General features: G+C 28.9%; 1 protein-coding gene across 1 annotated transcript; it reads right to left on the bottom strand.

Annotated features, from left to right (window-relative positions):
• Window positions 1-1,367: 1,367 nt before the first annotated feature.
• Window positions 1,368-21,239, bottom strand: LOC135930549 (beta-galactosidase-1-like protein 2). Its single transcript, XM_065467362.1, has 17 exons — window positions 20,929-21,239; window positions 20,811-20,882; window positions 19,419-19,514; window positions 15,664-15,859; window positions 15,289-15,439; window positions 13,826-13,975; window positions 13,319-13,462; window positions 11,948-12,049; window positions 11,766-11,816; window positions 11,460-11,515; window positions 8,212-8,399; window positions 6,982-7,066; window positions 5,908-6,022; window positions 4,782-4,869; window positions 4,327-4,441; window positions 3,584-3,700; window positions 1,368-2,429 (listed from the first exon to the last, which is right to left on the bottom strand). The coding sequence occupies exons 1-17, from the start codon at window positions 21,165-21,167 to the stop codon at window positions 2,355-2,357; spliced, it is 2,040 nt and encodes a 679-aa protein (XP_065323434.1). The 5' UTR covers window positions 21,168-21,239; the 3' UTR covers window positions 1,368-2,354.
• Between the last annotated feature and the right edge of the window lie 4,175 nt (window positions 21,240-25,414).

The following is a 25,414-nucleotide window of genomic DNA, read 5'->3' on the forward strand; positions in this document are numbered from 1 at the left end:
TTATTTATTTATCATCCTATCGAAATAAGAGATTAAACGCGTAATATTAACTTTTCGTTTCGATGTATTTATCTATTTATTTTTTGCGAATTTGTTTCTAGCTAGTATTTTTTAAACGGCCAACTCAATAATTTTAGCGTGAAGATTTTGCTCAAATATGGCAGAACATTATTAACAAAATTTCGAGGATTACAATAATATTTTTTGGCTAAATATTCAGTTAGCTTCATCAGCCCTGTCTTTTTGACCATTATTCCGACAAACCCTATTTCTTAATATGTTCCCATTTCATTAGTATTTTACTTGGGGTCTACCGATACCAAGCATCAGAAGTAGAGATATGTGAAATCCAACTAACTGAACTGTCGGATTTTTCTGATTTTATTTAGGGGGTGGAAGATTTTTTTTTCAGGCTGGTTGGGTCGGGATTGAAAATATTTCTTGTAACACATGCTAAAAGATACTTTTAAAAGGGATGCTGATAAAAAAATTACAAATTTATATATTGATACAATTTTAAGATTTGAATAATGCCTAGTTCAGGATTCTAATGTTAAAATTCAAATTTTGAAGTGAGCTAGAAAGAAATTTATCAAATAGATATCTCATCCTACATACTAAATATATGATTAAATAATAATTGTTAAATTTTGATAATACATATATACAAAATATAATTAAATGATAAGTAATAATTGGTAGATTTCATTAAAAACATTTTCCGAAATCTGTGAAGAGATATTTTAGCCACTAATCTTTTTACCGTTGCATTTGACGGCCGAGTGGTGTGATGTTTAATTAAGAACTTTATACTGAGATAATCATTAAGTTATTAAAATACCGCTATTAAAAAATTCATTCAAAATTTGATGAGTGTCAAAACTTAATATCACCCAAAGGGGTGCCCCAAAGAATCTCTTATTAAATTATTTGATTTCTTTTCAGATGTTTAGAAAATATTATCTTCTAAATTAATTAAATTTGCCTTGTTTCATTTTTTGTAAAATAAACTTAATATTTATAATTCAAATATTATTTTTAATATTTAAAAAAAAACGTAAAATAAAATAGTATCTAGATACAGACACCGCATTTTTATTATGCTCATATAACAAAAAAAATGAATAAATGTGTTGAGTCGAGAATATTAAAAATTTTATTTTGTCTGTGCTGAGAAATTTTTTTTTTAAGAAAAAATTAAAAATACCTTGAATTTTCGGGTGTGATCAAAATATTTTCTTTGATGAACTGGCGGGTCGAGTCAAAATTTTCTTATATTTTAAGGATCGAATTTTGTAGATCAACTAAAATTTATTTAATTTTTTTTAAAGAATAACATTTTGATTTTACATATTATAATTTAAAATATACATTCGTTCTTGCAAATAAATTTTTTCCCTAAATATATTAAGATTGCCTTGGTGAATGATTTAATAACAGGAATTAGATGAAACATTGCAAAATATGTACATACAAAAAAATATATTAGAAGCGCCAAAAAAAAACATAATTTCCTAAATTTTGAATAAAACGCGCGTAAAATATTTTCTATCGGAGCAAGCTGTATGCGTTAAGTGACAAAATAATCATTATATAAGTATAAATCATTTAAAAGTTTTTTTGAACGGCAAAACCTTTTGGTTATTATAAATATATATTTTTTAAAAAAATTGGTATGAAATAGTAAACATTAAGTTCATCCAAATAATTTAAATAAACTATAATTATACGGTTATTACAAAAGTGCATTTTGATAAATAAAATATAAAATTTGCATTTTAAAAACTTTTTTCAAAATTTAAATTACATAGTTATTAAGAAAGGAAGAAAAACCGGTTATTATCACCCTACATTAACGGTCCGCGCGAATTAGCGGCGAAGTTTACAAAATATGATGTATTACTTGTATTCTTCGTAGCCAATTTGCCGCTAACTGTGAATGTGGGGAATGGGGGATGGAGGAAGAATTATCGCTTGAAACAAAAAAAAATATAGAAACAAAATTCGTAAGAATTAATTATCGAAAATAATAATTAAATTTATCTATCACAAAAATAATAATTAAATTTATCTATCACAAAAATAATATTTATTATAATAAATACAAATACTAAGTAGTTTTTTTGATGCTAAAAGGATTGTCAGAGATAATTCGTTTTTTTTAAACATTAATATAATACTTTTGTTATTAGAATAATTTTTTAAATGGCATGATAATACTTTGATTTATAAAAAAAAATATAATTTTTTCTAGTAAAAAATAAATAAATAGAAAGTGTATTAGTTTTTGACAAAAAATTTAGCTATAATAAAAATAAGTTCGATAGAAAATCTAAGCATCGACACCGGGGATCTCAAATCATATCCCTAACTGGATTATTAACGAAATTCAAGCTCTGGCCAATGCGTTCCAACTCCCATACTAGGATCTGTTGTTAATTTTATTTATAGTATTAATTTAATTTTTAAACGCAATATAATTTGGTCATTAATATCCTTAAAACTCCCCCCCCCCCCCAAAAAAAAATACTACCTTCAGCCTCATCGTGGAGGGGGAGTAGCAACGTCTTTTGGCGGTTAATAGATTTCTAAAAGGTTCCCTGTGGTCAGGGTCTAGAATAGGTTTACCGTCTTCTTGATGGGGTGTAAAAACCACCTAAAGAGGTTGATGTCAGGAAGGGCATCCGGTTGTAAAAACCTTGCTACTAAATTTCCTAATGATTAAATCAGGGGGGAAATTGGGCAATCGGGTAAACCTGGAAATCGCCATTAAACGGAGAAGAAGATTAATATGATTAACTAACTTATTTTAGCAGATTTAAAATGATAGGTTACGTTTAGAAAATAATACTACTTTTTTAGTGGGGATCTGGGACCCGAATTCGAAGTTCTGAAATTTGAAACTCTAGCGGAAATTTGATAAAAAGTACTTCGTCGAAAAACATATTTTTCTAAAAGAAGTCGAAACCGCCCCAGGCCCATATTTCACCGGGTTCGATAGTCTGTGGTTTCAAAAAGGCCCAACCAAACAATTTTAAATTTATATCCCCGCTTTTTACAACGGTAAAATTCTATCAAATTTTAAAAAAATTAAAAAAAAAAAAAATTGGGAAAACCCGCGATAAAAATTAGGTTTTTAATTTTAAATATATGAAAATTTAAAAAATAAAAATGTGAGTGATTAAAGAATCCAAGATTCACTTTGCCTAAATTATTTAAGATTAAACACTTAATAAAAAGAAAAATAATTTACTATAGTTATTTATATCATAAATTTTAAAAATAATATGATTCTTTCTCTCTTTCTTTCTTTCTTTCTTTCTTTTTAATTAATAGTGTTGTAAAACGGCTCGTTTTGAGCTGATTTTTAAAAACGGCTTACTCAATATTTTAGCCAGAAAAATATTGCCTAAGCCACAAGATTTCGCGTATAGATGTCCAAACCTTTGTTAGTCATTTTTAAAAATCGGCTCAAAACGAGCCGTTTTACAACACTATTAGTTAAGCTTACGTTTAATCGCGCTTTAAGATTTTGAATAAAAGATTGGAAAGGTAAAGAAGAAGAAAAAAAGGAAAGAGTTACCTCATTTTCCCCAACACGTAACAAAGCGGAGGGTATGTAAAGAGTTCTCTGAGGGCCAATATTCCAATAACGACCGATGTTAAAATTATTCACGAATATACAACCTTTTTGCCAACCCTTTAAACGATAATATAGGAAGTTTTAATTATATATTATATAGTAATGTATTATAAAAGGAAGAAAGAAAGAAAGAAAGAAAGAAAGAAAGAAAGAAAGAAACTACATAATACAAAATGTGTATTGAATTTGGTTGCAAAATGTTTTTTTATATACGGTTAAAAATAATACTCGTCGGCCTAGATTTGGAGTGCTCCACTTACGCAAATGTTAATCCAATATAGGAAAAGCTTATTGATCAATTTTGACAAAACTACAACTTTGGCAAAAAATTAATATTTTTTAATCAAATTTTTATTTTTATATATGTAATTGGGAATAAATAAGTTATTATCCACTTCTAACTCATAGATCTTGAAAATGTCTAGTGGAGCACTTTAAATTCTTAAACCGATGGCAATTCAAAATTGGATTTTTGTTTTGTTTTAAGAATAAAAAGTAATATTTATTAGCTCATTCATAATTTTTGATATTAATAAAATTGGTTATATCGAGTAGAATATAATTTCATAAAAATATTATCTGGTTTATAATGGTGGAACTTAAACCTAGTAATCATCAAAAGCTTTTCCCAAACACACAAAAAAGAAATAAGATTTTAAATAAATTGAAAATAGAAACAAAACCTCGAATTCGACAAAGGTATCTTTAGGAAGATTATCGATCACGAGAATCGCCTTGAAAAGTGACGGGACAGTAACGGTTTGCTGATTCACCTTATTGAATTTATTTCTGGGAAGTCTTTTCATTTAAAATGAATGGTAAAAATTTCATTTCGTAAAGTGATTTTTTTAACACTTAAATTCACTTCATTCAAATCGTACCCTAAAAAAAATCCTTCACTCTTTCTTTCGCTCTGTTTGTCTTTCCTTTCTATAAATCAGAGACGAACAGAAGTGCCATTTGCACGGTCCGACCCGGTATTATTTCGATCCGGCCCGGGTTTTATATTTTCAGGCCCAGCCCGGGTATATTAAAAAAATTATAATACGGCTCGGCCCGTGTACCCGGGCCGGGCTTAGGGCCTGCAGGTCTCTATTATAAATATTTAAGATTATATGGAATGGCAACAGTAAAATACCCTTCCATCCATTCCTCGTTAAAATCGATAAGATAGGTCATCCACTTATCTATATCGCGTCCTTGAAAAGAAACCTTACCCGATATACCTTGTTTTTTTTTAAAAAAATAATAATTATTAGATAAACAATTTGACGTAAAAAAAATATTGTTATTTATTTCGTGACAAAAAAATGTCCTTCAATGATACGCGGGCGATATCGCGGTTAAAATGGGATGAAAGGGACCTACATGCGATGATTAGGGAATCTAAGGCGTAACAGATCGTAGGTCTTCGAGTAATTAATATGAATAACTTTTATAAGGAAGATCATTAAAATTCATTTTGGGCATTAAATGCTATGTTATTGGCAATTTACCTTTATTCGTTTTAGGTTTGGAGCTCAACTTGGTGAACTAGCATGTTATTAGAGTCATCATTTTTTTTCTAGCTAGTTGCTATTTAAGAGTTTAGATAAAGTATATAAGAGTAGATTTTTTGAATCCTGGGGGGATATTCAATATAAGAAAAAAAAATCATAAGAAGACATTTTCTATGCCCATCGAGTTAGTCTAGAAATTAAATATTCTTTTTGGAAACTCATACATATCACCGAATTATTCGAGAGGATTTGTGTTCTGTTCGCGGTATAAAAAATTTTTGACCGAAAAAAAGAAAGAGTGACATATAAACTTTTCAAACAAAAAAATACTCGAGCCCCTCTTTTTGATTGGTGCATTGATTCCCCACCCTCCCAAATTAAATAAAAAAGATGTGAAGTCATCCAATGAAAGAGAAGATGCTTAGGAATTCAGAATGACAAATCTCTAAAGAGATCACCTGTCGGATAAAACCCCTCGTTAGGATTTCCGGGGTCAAATCAATTGGAAAGCTTTCCCCCCCCCCCAAAAAAAAATTCCCACGGTGTTAGTTACTATGCACATGTGAAAACTGTATTTTTAAAGGTCAAAGTGTTTTGTTTTAAATGTGAATATTTAATTTAGCTAAGATATCAATACGTCCCAAGCTAGGGAGGTCACCGGTAAATCAAGGTATTTATACTTACTTTCTTTCCAAATCACATATATTTAATATTAGAAAATAAACGATAACGTCAAAAAACTATAATATATACATACACACACACCTTTTCTTTGATTGTCAAGTTTAAGGTAGTCGGGGATAGGGTTAGAATAGTAATTGAAGTTAACTCGCCCCATGTTTTCGACCAAAATATCCAATTTGTATGATTTGGCTTTATTCTTTTTTATATAATTAATAAAATAAAACTTTAACAATTTGATAATATTGTTTTAAGGAAGTATCAACATGTAGGATTATTATTTTTAATAAGGACTTAAGAATTAAGAAACGGCCATTATTTGACTATTAACATATAAGTTTTTTTAAAAAAAATCTTGGCATCAAAATTCGGAATTTAACAAATGAACTCAAAGTATTATATATATATATATAACGAAAAATTCAAATTTAAACTTTTAGATATAGTTCTAGTTCCTTTTTGGGAACACAGTTTTGAAATTGTATGTTTATTTTTAATAGTGTTTTAATAATTCAAATATATTTTTCAAAAAAAGTGGGTTTTTACTCAAAGTTATTCAGAATACTAAACTAAATAGAATTTACTGGTTGTTATAATTTATTTATTTCTGGAATCCATCCATCCACAACATGATTAAAAATTTTCTTTTTAGTAAACTTTTAATAAAGAACTAGATTTGAGGAGAAAAAAATCGATATGAAAAATTGAAAACCTTACTACCCTAGCAAACAGTATCTTCATTAAGGGGCGGGGCAGGGGACGTAAAAAGGAGTGTTAGGGAGGAAAAAAATTGAACCAATTTTCCATCGCTCAAATTATATGATCTTTCAGGTGGGAAAGATTTTAAGTAAGGCTTTATGAAATTCATATTAAGCTGTGAGAATTTTAAAACTTCGGTTTTGCGTAAATTTTAATACGGCAATACTGAAAGGACTTAATCGGAATCCCGATTTTCTGAGAGGAGCAAACCGGCCTCCTTTCTAAAATACGTCGGGTTCTATGGGTTATAAATAAATAGGTCCTCGCTTTAAACGCCGCTATCGGAACGCGTTCTCGAATAGCTTACATTAATTATTTAAAAAAATATCAATTATTTCCAACAATAAAATGGGATTTTTAAAAATGGTAAAAAAAATTAATTTTTTTTGGTCAATATACCGAATCTTCGATCATGACATTGACAGCAGTAAAATTCGCGTCACTCAGAACACCCATCAGCTGATCGTTCCAGTAAACATCCCCCCTTGATTTAAATTTACATAATTTTTAGTCATCAATCATAAAGATCTTTGCTCAAAATTTTTTTTTCTTCTCCAAACCCTGGTTTCCTATAATAACCTTGACTAGCGTTGTCAAACGGCTCGATTTGAGCGGATTCTTAAAGGGGCTGCTAAGTGCACACAAATTAAGCGTTTACGTTTTGCCGTAATTTTTAATTTAAAAAAAACGTAACGCATCCCTTGTTTAAATTGAGGTTGCCTTAAAAAAGGATTTGTCTTTGAAAATTATATTATCGTCTGCTTTCTTATTTTCTTTAATTTTTCTAAATATTCCTTTTTTAGGATATACAAGTAAGTTATTTTATGTTACATTTTGTATAATATTACGAAGCCAAGAATTAAAAAAAGTAATGAAAAAGCAAACTTATTTGCGTTTTTTTAAAATGGTTGCTAACGCCTAAGCGGTAATTTTATCACTAATGCACGAGTCCATTTGTAAGGCATGATTTACCCTTGCAAAGCAGGGTTTGAAACGCTCAATTTGCGCGTACTATAATAAATGTTCAAAGCTTTGTGCAACCAACCTATGAGCAAAATCTCTTTTAGACTTGCGCAATATTTTTCCTTGCTAACGCCATTATTCGCTCTAACTATCTAAGTTTCATCTCTTCCAATGAATAATCTTCCCTATTCCTAGCTTCCTTTTTTTTATCCCCTATCCTTTCCCGTAAATTCTATTTTCTACATTTTTCACCTTTATTTATCTTACCGTTTTAAAAATATTAATTATTTGCTACTACATTTTGACAACATTTCATATCAGTAAATATTCAAATAAAGTAACCCATGACCGGGAAAAGAAATATTGAGTCAGCCGTTTTTAAAAATCGGCTCAAAACAAACCGTTTACCAACGCTAACCTTGACATTTATGTTGAACCGATATTTACTGGTAAATCGAAATTTCTTATTCCCAGTAATTAAGTAAATAATTAAAATAGAATTTTTTCAAAAAAAAGTAATCACATGTATTCAAGCCAAGTCATGTTTGGGAACCAAATGGTTTAGTTCTTTTGTCGGATAAAAATCGAACTGAATGCAAATAAATTTATTTTTGGATTGATGGGGGGGGGGGGTATATAATGACAACCTTAAAGAAAAAATAGAACCTATCATGCACGCGCGAATGAATGATGACTTTGGCCAACGAGGTAGCGTCGACAGGGGTGGGATTAGCCCGATAGAGCGCGTATCCAAACCCGGAGGGCGCCTTCGCTTTAGAAAAGCTGGAGTCTGCAGAGTAAAAGTAACGCATAATCTCTTCCATGTAAAGGGTCCGATCCGAACTTACAGGAGTCTTTACAGGTTTTGTATCGTTTTTTTTATAAATATATTTTATCATGTATCGTAGATATTTAAAGTTGGGATGCGACCTGAGTCTACCTGTAGAAATTTTTGAAAAGGTTTTCCGGTTTGGCATGTTTATGAAGAAATTAAGATATAACTTACTGGGTATGGCTATTCGTATAAAATATCTTTAAGGCTGGGCCCAGCTAAGAAAACCTTGATATAAAATTCTACGGGGCATATTTGGACCCGGTGGATCTCCAATACCTTATATATATATCTAAAATATATAATCTCCATAATCAAAACATGATCGTTTTCGTATCTTCCTAATATATCTAAAATTTAAGGAGACTATATAGTGTAATGTTATTTTTTTTACTCCCTACGAAAGTCGAACCACAAACCTACCGTTTCAAAGGCGTATGCTTTAAGCATGCACCAACTTGAATATAATTAAATTTAAAATATTTTATATATATATTAATTAATAGCTGATATTTTCAAAATTCAGCCGTTTATTACCACTAGCTGACGGGGTTGAAGGGTAATTATTTAGTTTGTGTGTATGGTACTAAATATACTTTATTAATAAATTTTATATAAATATTAAAATTTAGGAGAAAAAGAGGTAAAATTGTTGTAATGCATACCGTGAGCATGTTTAGAAATATCAAAATTTAAATTTGTGATAGGGTAAAATTAAAAATAGAGATGCTTCAAAATTTTTAAATTGGGCTAGACATTGGCTTGATAATTTATATTTGGAGACATAGCCAGGCCTGATCAAAAAACCAAGTCCCATGCAACTTCATAAAATTTTGCCATATATTTTTATTGAATGTCTTAAATTTAATTTTATATTTAGAATAAAATTTAGATTTGTGATAGAAATCATATTGTGTAAAATATAAAATAGAATTGCTTGAAAATTTTTTAATTTTAAATATAGGCTAGACATTGGCTGATGCCTTTTTGCAGAAATCGCCAGATCTTATTAAAAAACCAAGCCAATGCAACTTTCATATTCTGATTTTATTTTTAAATGAATTATGACTTCTATATATTTTAAGTTCTCAAATAACAAAATTATTATGGTCCTTGGCGAGCTTGAAAAAATTTTCCAAACAATATGGTTTTCAGAGATTTACCTATCTCCAGGCTTGGGAAAAAATTACAAAATTATTATGGGTTGGCCATATTTAAAAAAATTCAGGCCAATATCTGGTCCATATTTATAATTAAAAAAATTTGAAGCATATTCATTTTAAATTTTACCCAATATGATTTTTATCACAATTTAAATTTTATTCTAAATATGTTATTGCATTACAATAAAAATAAATGGAATATAAAATTAAATTTAAGACATTGTTATCAATAAAAATAAATGAAAATTATGGGAAAGTTGCATGGGACTTGGTTTTTTGATCAGACCTAGCTGTGTCTGCAAAACAAAATTTTGAGGCCAATGTCTAGCCCATATTTAAAATTAAAAAATCTTGAAGCATCTCTATTTTAAATTTTACACAATATGATTCCTATCATAAATTTAAATTTTGGTATTTCTAAAACCTTTTGCTCACGTTACATTGCAACAATTTTACCTCTTTTTCTTCTAAATTTTAATATAAAGCTATTTAGTACCTACACAAACTAACTAATTACCCCTCAACCCTGCCATTCTTGATGGGTTATTAGCTAGTATATATATTATCGCCTTAATCAAGAAATGAACGTTTTCGTATAATCAATGTTAATTTTTATTTTTGGTATCAACATTCCTATCATCTTAATTTAAATAAATCGAAGGAGTATATACCTCTAATGTTAAATTATTTTTTTAGAAAAGAAAACTTAAAAATTTTTTTTTTTTAACATTCGATAGACAAACATTCTTTCCAGTCATCCCCCTTCTATAGTAAATTTTGTAATACAATTAATCTTATATAAAACTATATTATGATAAATTAATTTAAATCTATCAATATTTATCTTTTTTATTGGAGTTCCAGGCTTGGGAAAACAATTTCAAAATTATTATCAATTAGCCGGGTTTGACAAAATTTTTTTAAAATTATAATGGGTCGGGTTAGGCTTTAAAAATATTTTTATAATAATTTTTTTTTATTAGCAACTGAAAAAAATTTCAAAATTATTATCGATTGGACCTGTTTAAGAAAAATTTTTTAAAATTATAATGGGTCGGGCTGGGCTTGGAAAATATTTTTATAAATTATATTGAGCTACGCTTGGGAAAAAATTTTCAAATTATTATCAACTTGAACGCGTGGGAATTTTTTTATTATTAACTATGGATCAGACATTGACCTAAAACAATTATATCAAGTCCCATAAAATCTGATTTTGATTGTATTTTTAAATTCAATATGATTTTTTAAAATATTTTATTCCAAGTTCTCAACTACCAAAATCATTATAATCTTTGGTTGGAGTTGGGAAAATTTTAAATCATTATGGCCTTGGACCTTGCTTGGGAATTTTTTCAATATTAAATAATAGGCATAGATGATCAGTAATATTTTAACAAATAATATTGATATGGGTATCAAGTAAAAGCTTTAAATATATTTTGCCTCAAAACATAGCATTTAAACATAGTTTTAATCATTGGACCTGACCTGAAGATGAGAGGGGGTTATAAAGAATAAAAATTGGATATTATTTTCAAATAACAGGTAACAAACTATCATAAGAGTAAGGAGAAAATTCTCAGAAAATTCTCATTCCCCGTCATATTTGACGGACTCAACAATGCTGACTAATGGGAGCTTTAGTACTCTTAGTTATATTATTTTTCATTTTACCCTCCAAGAAAGACAAGTCATCATACTTTTATCCCTTATTCATAGATGAATCAGAAATTAAGAATATATGTGATTCACAAATTTATCTCATTTTCGCCTATATTTTAATATTTTTATAATTAACTAGTATATATATATTATAGATAAATTTATCCTCCTCCATTTATATATCATTCATAATAGCGCTAACATTAACTAATCGATTTAAAAAAATAAGGTTATTTCAGCATAATCTATTTTACTTTGATGTTATCAATGATGGTGTCCAAAGTCATGTGATGCGTAATATAAATTCTACCTAAATATAATTTTTAAAAATAATCATTATTCAATCGTTTATTTATTTCGGCACGTGATTAAATTAAGATGAAATCATATAAACAAGTAGGGGCTAAAAAAATGGGTAATTAACTGATATATTTTAAAAAAAAGTGGCTATCAAATCAGCTGATTTAAATGCATTTTCCCCTCAATGTTGTATTATGATTCATGAGAGAATAAAAAAAAATAACATAATTTAACAAAAAAATATATAATGTTTTATTTACCGTATTCCGCGGCGGGGATGTTAGGCGGAACCGGAGGCAACTTTTTCAAAACTAGGCATGTTAATAACAAAACGTATGTTTATAATAAACAGTTGATAGTGAAAAAAAGAAAGTAAAAAAGAAAAGAAAGAAAGAAAAAAAGAATGAAAGAAAAGAAATGAAAGATAAATAATATAACTCACCAGAATATTCGCCCAACAAGCTCGAATAATTTTGAATCAATTCCCTAATTTTAAAATATTTTTCGGTAAGAAAACCATTCTCACTCACGGTCGCATCGTAATCTATTTTGTTTAAATAATATATATAAAATATTTTCTCTATAAAAATTAAAATAAGGTGACAAATGGAGAAAAAGATAAATGAAAGCAGAAAATGAAAGAAAATTATTTAATTTTATCCAATTGATTTGTTTTTATTTGTGATAGATTTTGGCCAAGATTAAATAGGAGAATGATAAGAACATATGATATGATGAATATGTTAAGCTCACTCCTATAAGTGGCGTGTTCACAAGCAAAGAATGGGGGGAAGGGCCGATGATCGACGCGATAAAAATATACTACTAGATAACAAATATCGATAAAAGCCAGAATTTAGTAATTTTTCAAAAATCGCATTTTAAGAAAAATAAGTTGGCCAAAAAGGTTTTAATCTTTTAGCCCTGGCACGGGCTTCCAATTGTTAGACTAATCTTTTTCTTTATTTTTTCCATAAAAGTTAAAAGAAAAGCTCACAACGAAAAATCTCTAAGTTGAATTTACCAATATACTAAAATCAACCAGAAGGGTTGGAAAAACTATGATAAAAAATTCCGGCTACGCTACTGCTATATTTTAAACGAACCGATATTTTATCATATTTATATATATATAAAAAAATAAATGGGGGATGAACAGAAAAATACATATTTTATATAGTTTTTTAAAAAAAGTGGGTTATATTACAGAGACCAGGAAGCCCGGATAAACAGGTCGGGCCGTATTTTAATTTATTTTAAACAAATATCCGGACCGGGTCGAATATTTTAAATCGCCACTATTAACTATAATAAAATTAAAAAGAAATATAATCTTTTTTTTTAAAAAAAAAATACGTGCCGGGCCTGAAAATATGAAGCTCGGGTGGGGACAGGTCAGGCCGTGACGTGTTACTGGTACCTCTGCAGGTCTATGATACTATTAAATTATAAATGGAATCTATAACGTAATCTTAAAAGAGGATAAATCTACGAGTTAATTAACGAGGAAAATCATCATTTTTTTATGGTAGTGGGTAGTGCTGTAAAGTAACGTCAAATGTAACGTCGTTACCTTTTTTGAAGAAAAGTAACGCCATTCGTTACCTTTTTCTAGAGGTAACGAGTAAAGGTAAAGCGTTTTTTTTGTAGTAACGTTTAACGGCACTAGCTAATAGGCAACAATTATAAATAATTATGATATAGGAAAATAGCTCTTACCTTTCTTCCTTTTTTTATTCAAATAAAAAAATAATATTCGTTAAAATTAAAAAAACGGAACAAAAAAAATGATGAAGAATATGTAAGACCGTACCGTATGAAGTGGTGGTAGGGAGATATTTATCGGGTGATTCGGCATTGGCGCCATTATTGAAGCCGAAGTTGGTTCCACCATGAAACATGTAAATATTGAAAGATGCCCCTTGTTGTATTATGGATTCCAGGTTTTGGGTGAAAACTATTTTTTTTTTAAACAAATATACAAAAACTAGAAATGATATGAATTTTAGTTAGGATCATAGAATCCGGGATTGGGACCGACCCCAAACCCGGAGAAGAAAACCGGATCCGGAATTCAGTCTATAAAATTTGAAAAAACCCCGATCCGAATCCCGAATTTTTAAACCCGGGTTCAATCGCGTTCAGTGAATATTGTTTAAAATTATATAATTGATCCCTCTTTCTTAAATCAAAAAGGATTTCGTATAAACTCGATCATCCGGTGGTTAAATGGCCGCCCTGTCACGTGTGAACCACGAGTTTTCGCCAAGTTAGATTTTAAGAAAAATTCGGTAATAAAAATAAGATATAAAATTTATACCATCGGTTTTAAAAGTTTTATGGGGCGATCCCCAATGGTCGAACCATCCTCCCCAATATTCCGCCACGAATAAGGGTTTAAAGGGTTGACTAAGTTTCACTACGTTGAGCGCGTTTATGGGATCGAGTTGGAAATTGACCGCTTCGAATACTTTAAAAAGAATGTTTAAATATGCAAAATATATAGTTTGTTAAAATTTTCTTTCTTTCTTTCGTTTCCTTTCTTTCTATCTTTCTTTCCTTTAGAGGGTTTGGTGTGCTTTAAATTTTAATAAACTTTTCCTTTTTTAAGCGCAAAAAACTCCCAAAAAATGGTCCTTTATATAATAAGTAATCGTATTAATACCAAAAAATATCATACAAATTATACGTATACTAATATATATATATATATATCGGAGGCATGTAAACCTGGGCCAACCAACCCCGGTTAGTTAAAATGGTATTTATTTTTTTTTAATAACTCGGACCTGGTTCAAAATAAAATTAAACCATACCAATCTGTTTTTATAACTAATTTCTATCGCTCCCTACAAAAGTTAATTCGAAGATATTCTTATAAAACGATGTTCGAAGTATCGGGTAAAAAAAAACTTTTAGGGAATAATCGATTTGTAGCCATTTGTAAATTTTATTCGTCAGATCCTAAAGGCCTTATGGACGACAATCAGATGTCAATCATTACAAAAAAAGGGCTCGAGTCAAAATTATCTAGATGTTGCATTCAATTGACTAATATTTCCTGAACTAAGGATTCGTTCATTCAAATGTCAATCAATACAAATCAGATGGCGGCGCGCCATTTTGATTACTCTTAAATAAATTTTATGAAGGTTTCTTCTATTTTTTAAAAATCAGACCTTCATTTCTAATTTTTTTTAAAAAAAAATTTTACGGGAAACATCAATATGGCGTGTCTCGATTCATCATAATTTTTATTTATATGTACGTATTTTGTATTTAGATGTTCTCTTTTTAAAATTATTCAGAAAATTCAGTCATAGAAAATAGCTAAATTTAATGATAGAAGTCCGTCGACGCCATTCAATAATCGGCACGATGACCAAATGACATTTACATTATTTTTAAAAAACAATTGTATTCTATTTTAGAATCTTTAATCGATTAAAGATCATTAATTTACGCGAGGAACATAAAATGATGTCTTACAGCCGACTCCTATGAATGTACGCATTCAATATTAATTAATTAATTCGTCAATCTAGTTTGCCTTTAGTATTATATATTAAACAAAACGTCAATGTTTAGAACGAACATATTCTTAAAAAAATCAGAGTAGGATAAAACAATATAATTTCAAAAAAAAACCACAATCCGGACCCGAAGAAAATATGGCCCTGGCAGGATAACAAAATTTATTTGAAGACCTGTCTAGACCGGAAGATTGACAGTCTTGTATGCCTCCGATATATATTTATATATTAGAAATTTTTTTTTATAAACGTCCAGTTCCGTGGGTTAAATCGCGTACCCGCCCATTTTTGAATAGTTTATCCCCGTCCGAGGTGAACATGAATTCGATGGCGCCAAAATTTCTGAGCGTTTCCACCAAATATTTCACGTAGGCTTGGGCCTGAATCAGCTCCGTTCCGTCCTGCGGAGGAAATAGGAGGGATCAAAAATAATTTAATGAGGATTATAAACATTATAAAAGTTTGCTAATTTTCGCTAAACTGTTATTTTTTTTTTTTGTTAAAAAGAGATATAAATTATGTAACGATAAAAAAAATAAGATACAAAAAAGATACATTTTTTTTTTCCATTATTTATTTTTTAGTAAATAAAAACCTTTTTCTCTCATTTATATGATATAAAAACCTGTCCACCATTCTCGGGATAATAACTGGCGAGCTCGTTCTCGATTTGCCAAGCTATGATGGAACCGCCTTTATCCATCTGGAATTGCAGATCGTGGATTTGTTCCAGCAGGGAAGCTAGGTAAAATTTGACCGATTCTATGTAAAGGGATGAATGGTTAGATCTCACCTTCATATCGGGATCCGTCAAGAGCCAACTGGGTTAATAAAAATATAGGTATAATAGAATAGATAATAGAGCTAAAGACAACTCCCCCCCCCCCTCACTCTCCCGGCACGTTTTTTTAAGGTTTTTAAAAACATGTGTTTAGTTTGGAATCTTAGAAGAAGAGGAAAAAAAAAAGATTTTAGCTCTGGTGGAAAATTTAGAGCTATGCAAATTCAGTTTTTTTTTTGGTGGTGTGAGAGCAGTAGAACTATAGTTTCAGTTCTTCACTTATTTCACAGTAGCGCGAATTTCGAACGAGTAGTCAAATCTAACAAGTCTTCAAGTTCGGGTTCCAAACTTTACGTTTCTTTACAGGGACAAAGTGCATAGTATCGGCCAATTCAATTCCATGTCAAACCCCTACCCATTCTTATTATATTCGAAACTAGTGTTGTTAAATGAGCCGATTTTTAAAGATGTCCAACTCAATATTTTTGCCAGAAAAAAAATATATTTCCTAGGCCCCCCCGAGATTTCGATAATAAATGTCTATCTAGACCTTTGTTCCTTCTACGAACAAAACCCTTCGGGCTTACGTGATTATTTTTCTGGGTGGGATAAAATATTGAGTTCGCTGTTTTCAAAACAACACTTATTTCGCAACAACTTCAAAAAAAAAAATTAATTAAAACATAGTGTTGTTAAAATGCTTCGTTTTGAGCCGATTTTTAATAAAGGGCTAACTCAATACTTCACCCAGGAAAATATTACGCAAGCCTGAAGATTTTTCTCACAGAAAGAACATAGGTCTAGAGTCTAGATATATATTATCGAAATCTGGAGACTTAGGCTCAGTATCTTTCTTGCTAAAATACTGAGTTAGCAACACTATTAAAACATATCAAAATATTTTCTAAAACTGTCCACTTATTTTATTTTTATTTTTTTAAAAAAAAATATTATTACCGTCAATAAAATAAAAAGTTTAAAAAAAATTAATATATAACTCGCCAAAAAAAAATAAGGGAAAATTATTTACAAATTTTTCTTGCTAAATACTATCCTATATTAAATAATAAATGCTATCAATTATATTATCGCTAAATAATTTTTTGTATATACATTATTTATAGGAGAAAAGTATTGTAAAACGGCTGACTCAGTTTTTTATCCAGAAAAAAATTAAGCCAGTCTGAAAAGTTTGCTCATAGAAGGAGCAAAGGTCTAGACATATAGAATCGAAATTTCCAGGCTTAGTCAATATTTTTCTGGCAAAAATATTGAGTTAAACTAGCCGTTTAACAACATTATTAACAACAACTAGAGAAAAGTAAATAATAATATTTGATTGTTTTTTTTTCCTTCTTCTTCCAGGCAATCGCTTGCGTATAACAGAAAAAAAAATTCCCCCGCTTCGCAAATCCTCATTCACAATACACATGTACGTGATAAGAAGGGGATTTTAAAATCTTATAATTTTTAAGGTAAAGTAATACCTAATCAGCCAAACCGACCAAGGTCATTTAAAAAAAAATTTAGCCAATTTATCTCGAGAAAATATATGTTTATAATATATTTGTTTTTTAACGGTCAAATCATTTTATTTGTTTTTTAACGGTCAAATCATTTTATTTATTTTAAAATAGGATATATACACTAAATAATTTAACAAAAAAATATATATAAAAAAAAGAACTGAGAAAAAAAAAATATTTAATAAAAATGGGATACAAATCATTCTAGAGAAGAGTCGAATGCTTAAAAAATTGGACCCTGCAGAATTCCAGGGAAATCTGCTGACGAAAGTAGAGTCCTTCTTTAGGGTCCCCTGATATCTGTCTCATTTTTTTCCCCAATGATTCTAATGAAATTGAGGGCACCACTTCCAAACATGACTAAGATATTGGTAACGATCAATATGAACACAATTTTTCCTTTCTTAAATTGTTTATTTCGACTTTCGCGAAAGTAAATAAATAAATGTAACGATTTATCGATTATTAGGGAATATAATTAGATAAGCCAGTATAACTCTTTTTTTTGACACGTTATCAAAAACCTCCTCCAGGGAAAATGAGAAACAATAATTTTGATTTTTATTTACAAAATGAAATCCTTAAATTTTTATTAAGTTTTTTTTTTACGTTTTATACCTTCCCATTTATCTTTTATTCTTTTTATATTTTTTATTAGATAATAAAAAACCATCAATTCAAAAAAATAATAAAATTAAAAAAAAAATATTAAAATTTATGCATAAAATATGAGGGATTTTGAAAGATTAAATTTTTTTTTTTATTAATGTGAAGAAAAAAAAGTAATGTGGCATCTATAAGGGTAATAATAGGAGCTGGCTTTAATTAATGTCATTTCCTTACTTCGAAATTACATGATTTTTTTAAAATAAAAAAACGTATTTTTAAATTGTTTTTTTTTCAAAAATTTTTTTTTTAAATATGCTTAGCTAACTCTTAATAAACACCCAATTGTCACTTAGAGCTATAAATTCGCGGGGAGGTAAATTTGATAAGAATCAGGGATGTACTCTTACCACCTTTTCTATGAGCACCGATACTAAAAATGTATCGGGTGATACCATAGGTATTATAAAAAAAAAATAATTTACATAGAGGATGAAAAAAATTAATGTGGAATCTGTAAGGTAATAATAATAGGAGCTGGCTTTAATTTAATGCCATTTAAGACCCTACTTCGGAATTGCATGAAAAAAAATGAGGAAATATTTTATCAAGTTATATAGATAAAAAGACAGATAATAAGTGTTCCTTTTTTACATTAAAATTTTTTTTTTTAAAAAATGGGTTTTATTTAAAATATGAATAGAGTTTGTAATTTTATCCTTATTATATATACTTAAAAAAATTTGACAATTATGGGGAGCGTATGGTAGTATTGTAAACGGCTAAACATGACCCTTATTGGATTCGAACCAAGAACCATTGAATTGTAATACACGTACTGAATCGACTAAGCCACACATACTAATGTTGTTAAACGGCTAAATTTGAGCCGATTTTTAAAAACGGTAAACTCAATATTTAAGCCAGGAAAAATATTGGCCAAGTCTCGAGATTACGCTAATTGATGTCTAGACCTTTGTGTCATCTATGAGTAAAATTTTTAGGCTCGAGTAATATTATACTGAACAAATTATTGAGTTAGCCGTTTTTAAAAATCGGCTCGAATCTAGCCGTTTAACAACACTAGTTACGTGGCTTAACGGGAGGGGGGGGGGTGATATATACCAGATCGGACTCGATCACGTGATTCCATCAGTATACATTAAAACTTTGCTTTTTTTAAAAAAATATGTAAATTATTATTATTCCCAATATCTGTGGTATCACCCGATACATTTTTTTAGTATATGCAAGTTGTAAGAGTACATCTCGGATTCTTATTAAATTTACTTACCCGCGAATTTCGGGTGTTTATAAGTGAGTTAGTAATGATATTTTAAAAAACGATTAAAAACACGATTTAAAAAAAAACATGTTTTTTGAAAAAAAGATTATTCATTCTTAAGTGAATAAAAAAACTTTTTGTAATATAAGTATATATGAATGGGAAGGTAAAAAAAAACATACCTAGGAAGTCCACCGAAATCCCATTCTGCGCAGATATAGGGACCTGGTCGTAAGATCACGAACAATCCCAATTGTTGAGCCGTCATCAAAAATCTCCTGATTATTTAAATCAATATTAGAAGAAAAAAAAATGATTTGTATGAAGGAAAAAAAATATATAATTGTCTTAATTAAATATAAATAAATTATTTTCTAAGTTAATATTTTTAAGAAATATCAATATATATCATCGGTCTAGAATTGGAGTGCTCCACTTGTGCAAATGTTTAGAATGAGAAAATCAACATTAAAGTTTAAAACAAAATATAGAAAATTTTGACAATAACTTTGGCAAATATTAATATTATTTAATATAATTTTTATTTATATATATATATATTGGGAATAAATAAGTTATCATTCACTTCTAGCACAAAAATTTTGAATGTTTAAAATGAGAAAATCAAAATTAAAGTTTAAAATAAAATATAGGAAAAAGTTATTGATCAATTTTGACAATAACTTTGGCAAAAATTAATATTTTTTAATCTAGTTTGTATTTTTATATGTATTGGGAATAAATAAATTATTATCCATTTATAACTTAAAAATTTTGGAAATGTCAAGTGGAGCACTCCAATTCTAGATCAACAATATATATAAACCATTTATTAAAAAATTAATGAGGGCAATGGGTGAGGCTCTAACACTCAATCTAAATCAAATTAGATCACCATAAATTTTATTTTCATAAATCTGACATTTTTTAACATAAATTTTTTGATAAAACTTTAATTTACAAATCTTATAGAGGTTTATATCCCCTTATATATTGAGGAGTATAATCAATATAAATTGTATCAATAAATATTAAGGATATTTTAAATTTTAGTAAAATAAGTATATGCAAATCAGTGTTGTTTAAGTGGCTAAAATAAGTATATGCCCATCAGTGTTGTTGAAGTGGCATACTACTTTTTCCAGTAGCTATTGCTTTAGCAATCCATTTAAAAAATAAAATAATGATAACAGTAGCTAGCTGCTTCCATTTTTATATAATATATATACATAAAAATTAATAAAATATATTTTTAATTTTATAATGTATCTTCGTAAATAATTCGTTGTCTTTTCTTTATTAATTTTAATACTTAATTTATTGATAATAAGATATACTTAAAAAATATATAACTTTCATTAAAAACACCATTATCAAACAAATCAATATTTGCAGACAAGGCATTAGTAAAAAAAATTTTATACTATTTCCATTTATAAATTAGGCAAAAAAGTATGTTTTAAATTTTTAAAATTAAATTGTATATATTTTTCTAAAAAATATTATGGGCACATTTTTAAATCTAGATGCTTAAGTTAGGATTTAAGAAAATTTACAAGATAATAAATTTATACCTAATATTTAAAATTCCATCAAAATTTAGAGAGCAATTGGGACAGGTTTGGTGTAGATTCCATGGAACATATCTAATAAAAATTAAATATAAAAATTCTTTCATAATTGAGTAATTACGTAGATACAGTGTTTAATCCAGCTGATTTTAATCTTAGAAGTCTATCGAACCAATATTGAGGATGTACACGGAAATAATGTATAGAGCCACTTAGTATAGTAAAATGTTTATTGTTTAGATTAAATTTAAACCCATCTATAGTTAAACCGCTAGAGATGTGTTTAACTAGACCTGTTTTTAGGATATCATCAAATAAATTTTGTTGTGGTGTTTGTACATATGTGATGATCGAATTCATATTTGGTTCATCGTAAAGAAATAAGAATGTAAAGAATAGAGTGCATGATAATACTATAAGCTTTAATTTAAATTTATAGGGACTCAATAAAATTTTTAAGCCCATTTTATAAAATGTTCAAATTTTAAATTTTTTTTACATGTGTTTAAATTCAATTAATACCACGAGTTAAACCATAAAGATTTATTTTAAATTATTCAAATATTTAATATCTGAGTACAAAATAATTATCCAAAATTCAAAAACTCAGAAGTATCAAATCAGATTCATAAACCAAAACTTGGCAATAATAAGACTCTTAAATTATAATAAGGAGTTATAAAATTATGACTTTAAAGAAAAGGCTACATATATTAAGGCAAAATTCAGTTTCTGACTTAAATAAACAAATACCTTAAATATCAATCCTTCCCATCATCATTACCATGAAAGGAATCTATCCAACTTGCCATAAATTAATAAATATAAAAAAGGATGACCATCTTTACAAACATGGCCCTACAACCCTCCCTTGCTCAGGCTCTAACACACTTTGCACAAAACTTATAGAACCCCCAATAAATACCAAACACATACAAGTAAAAAACAAATCACTAGAAGAATTTATCTTTATTAATAAATCACCAACAATTAAGCACATCCCAACCAGTGTTAACCAGTGACCCCTACACTTTTTGAGGGATAGAAGCAGAATACCCCCTAAAGTACCCCCCCCCCCCCCCTCCATTGTAAATTATTTTTTGACACCAATAAATTTCAAAAATAATTTTTATTGCATCAATATTTATTATAATATAAATATAATGTAAAAAATATATGCTTTAAAAATATTATTTTTAAATTAATAATTTAGATAAATTAGGGGAAGAGAAAGCAAAAGATATAATTTTATCAATATTTAATTGTTTAAATAAATTATTTTTCATTGATAAAATGGTTAAATTATTAAAAAATGGATCTTTCATGACACTACGAAGTCTTGTTTTAATGAGTTTAATTTTACTCATGACCCTTTCGGCAGTACATGATGTAGGAATAATAAATATTTATATAAAATTGTTGAATTTGGGAAAGCAGAAAAATTTATAAGCAGACGATAAGGTAAAATAAATGAATAGTGTCTCAAGTCTGAATCATTCATATTAGAATTATTATCATCATAGCTAAATAATGTATTAGTAAAAATATTTTAATTAAATAAATTTACAATTCTCAGAATCTGACAAATCTTCTTTAACCTCTAGGTCACGAGTAACGTCCCCCGTTTTAGCCATTTTATAAATATTTCTAAACATCAACATTTCCTCAAAAACTTGACTTGTATTTAATTGATAAAATTCGCAGATATCCTTGATATCATCTTTAACAATTGCCTTTTCCGCCATTCCCTTTGGGGTAAAAAAATGATGTTTGACTCAAAAATTTTATCCATTCATCGTAAAATCTTTCACTAAACTGCATAATAATTAAATCAAGTGCAGCATAAAACACACTGATTTTAAAGCTAAAATAAAATATTATATTTAATGATGAAAGTATGTATATACCTCTCCTTTTTGGATTGTAATGTTTGAAGTCTTGAACTTTCAAAATCAAAAGGTAAATTTCTCTTCTTCATAAAATCTTGGGCCTTTGGAAAAGACATCCAAAAATTCAGTGTTATTTTTTATTTTAGGATTATAAAATAATAAAAGATAATAATTTAAATTATACATCTCATATTAATCAGGCAATCTTTTGCCAATTGAATTTGATTTATTGCAAACCCTATATTCTTCGAAATAGTTTGCAATTTTGTACAAGCCAAGCTTGTTATCAACAATATTTTATCCAAAACATATAGTGATAAAATAAAATAAAATAAAAAATTTATATTCTATAGACTATAGTGGAAGTGGCAGGATCTTCAGTATCCTTTAAATTTGCCAAAGCTGCCCTCAAAGCATCATAAAGTAGGAAAAAATTTACAATCGCCTCATATGATGTTAGCCAGCTTCTATAATATAAAATAAACATTATATATCGAAACAATTAAGATAATATTACCGAGTGGTATTCTTGATGCGTAAAAATCTATGTGATTTTGTCAGTAAATCACTCTGACATGTTTTGAGCACTTCATATCTTTTAACATCATTAAAATATACGTAAATTTCGTCTAATATTCCCAAGACATTTCGCAGCTCTTTTACTGATTGGCATAATTGAACAACTATTAAATTTAATCGATGACAATAGCACCAAATAAAAGCTGCCTTTGGCGCCTCCGCTCTAATCAAAGCCTGCACTCCATTAATTCTTCCATTCATGTTTGAGGCGCCATCATAGCTTTGCCCCACTAGGAATTCGAGGGGTAGATTCATGGAGCCAAGCTTGGATATTATATTCTTTTAAATATCGAGGCCCGTTGTATTTCCCGTACAATAAATGTCTCTCAGCCTTTCAACGGGCTTAGGTGTCACGCTATTTTCAACATATCTCACTATCAAAGCTATTGCTTCTGATTTCGATACATCATATGTGTCATCAACTATAATTGAATAGCACCTGTTGAATTCAATCTCCTTTTGAATTTTTTTTATAACCATATTTTTCATTAAGAATATTTATGTTATTATATTATAACAGATTTGAATATAATTTAGATTTTAATCCCTTAATTTTTTTCTCACTTCTTCTTTCTTCATTATCTTGTATATACATTTTAAGAACAGGCTCAGAATCTGCAATAAGTTTAATAAGGCTCATCATATTGCCATCTTGTTGCCTGTTCCCCCAGAAGACTTGATTGCGAGATAAGCATTTATATTTTTTTTGGTTAATATTTTTGGGCATATTTTGACAATGTTCTAAAAATTATAAATGAATATATATAAGATTTAATATTTAAATTTTTACTATTCCCTTTGATAAAATTTTAATTTTGCGTCAAATCTTGAAAGTGGAAAAATAATTTTATGATAAGAAATATCGGATAAAAAACTAATTTGCTAAACATCGACCATAAAAAATTTTAAAAAAATAAAATAAAAAAATTTTTTTTTAAAAATTTTAAAATAAAAAATTAAAAAAAAAGAAGTACCACCATAGAAATTTATAGAAGCAGTTGCTTCGGACCCCCCCCCCGTTGTAGGGGTCACTGGTGTTAACTACCTTATCACAGACCATCTCACCAACTTATTTGATAATATTAACTCAGATTTGTCAAACACAAATCATTGGAATAATCTTTTCACTTTCCCTTTTAAATGTCTCTCAATCCCAAAAGAAAAAAATCTATTTCACTACCTAACATTATAAAAGACAGACTTAAAAATATAGATTACTTAACACCTCTTGAACACATCAAATATACCAATAATTCCTATGAAAGTTTCATTCAAACCTGTGACAAAATTTCCAAAAAAATAAATGAAGGCGACGTCTGCGGAGCCCAAAAATTAATCTCCTCACAATCAAAACTAGCCCCATCTAATGATGCGACTCTTTAAAACCTAAAATCTCTCCATCCACGAGCTTCTTATAATAGCTTACCAAATCCTCCGCCCAATATTCCTCCTCTCACAATATCAAACCAAGATATACGTGACACTATAAACGAATTTAATAAATTTTCAGCAGCAGGTCCTGATGGCTATAGACCTTCCTACTTCCAAACATTTCTAAAATCTCCCAATTTAAATAGTTTTTTTTAACTCACTTACATCCTTCCTCAATAATATAATCACTAGAGATATCCCCACATTAGCTCATCAAATAATATTTGGAGCTAACTTGATTGCATTTGAAAAGCCGAAAGGTGGTATCCGCCCAATAGCTATCGGTTCTTTCTTCAGACGCCTGATTACCAAAATCATCGCAAAAAAAATAAAAACCGTTACTCATTCCCTGCTTGGCAATTACCAATTAGGCTGCGGAACAAAAGGAGGCGTAGATATAGCCTCTCACTGTCTCCGAATCTACCTACAACATCCTCCTTTAAACTCCGTTCTTTGCAAAATTGATTTCAAAACGCCTTCAATACTATATCCCGTTCCTCGGCTCTCGAATCGTTTTACGATAATTTCCCCCAATACTCGCGCATTGTTGACATTGCTATTCCAATAGCACTCCCCTCATTTTCAATGATTGCGTTATATACTCAGAAGAGGGTGTTCAGCAGGGCGACCCCCTAGGCCCTATACTTTTCTGCTTAGCCATCCATAATATGATGAAAGATCTCAAATCTGATTTTGATCTAGACCTTA

The sequence above is a fragment of the Gordionus sp. m RMFG-2023 genome, chromosome 5, assembly GCF_954871325.1.
Source record: "Gordionus sp. m RMFG-2023 chromosome 5, tfGorSpeb1-WG-v2, whole genome shotgun sequence".
Classification (NCBI taxonomy): domain Eukaryota; kingdom Metazoa; phylum Nematomorpha; class Gordioida; order Chordodea; family Parachordodidae; genus Gordionus; species Gordionus sp. m RMFG-2023.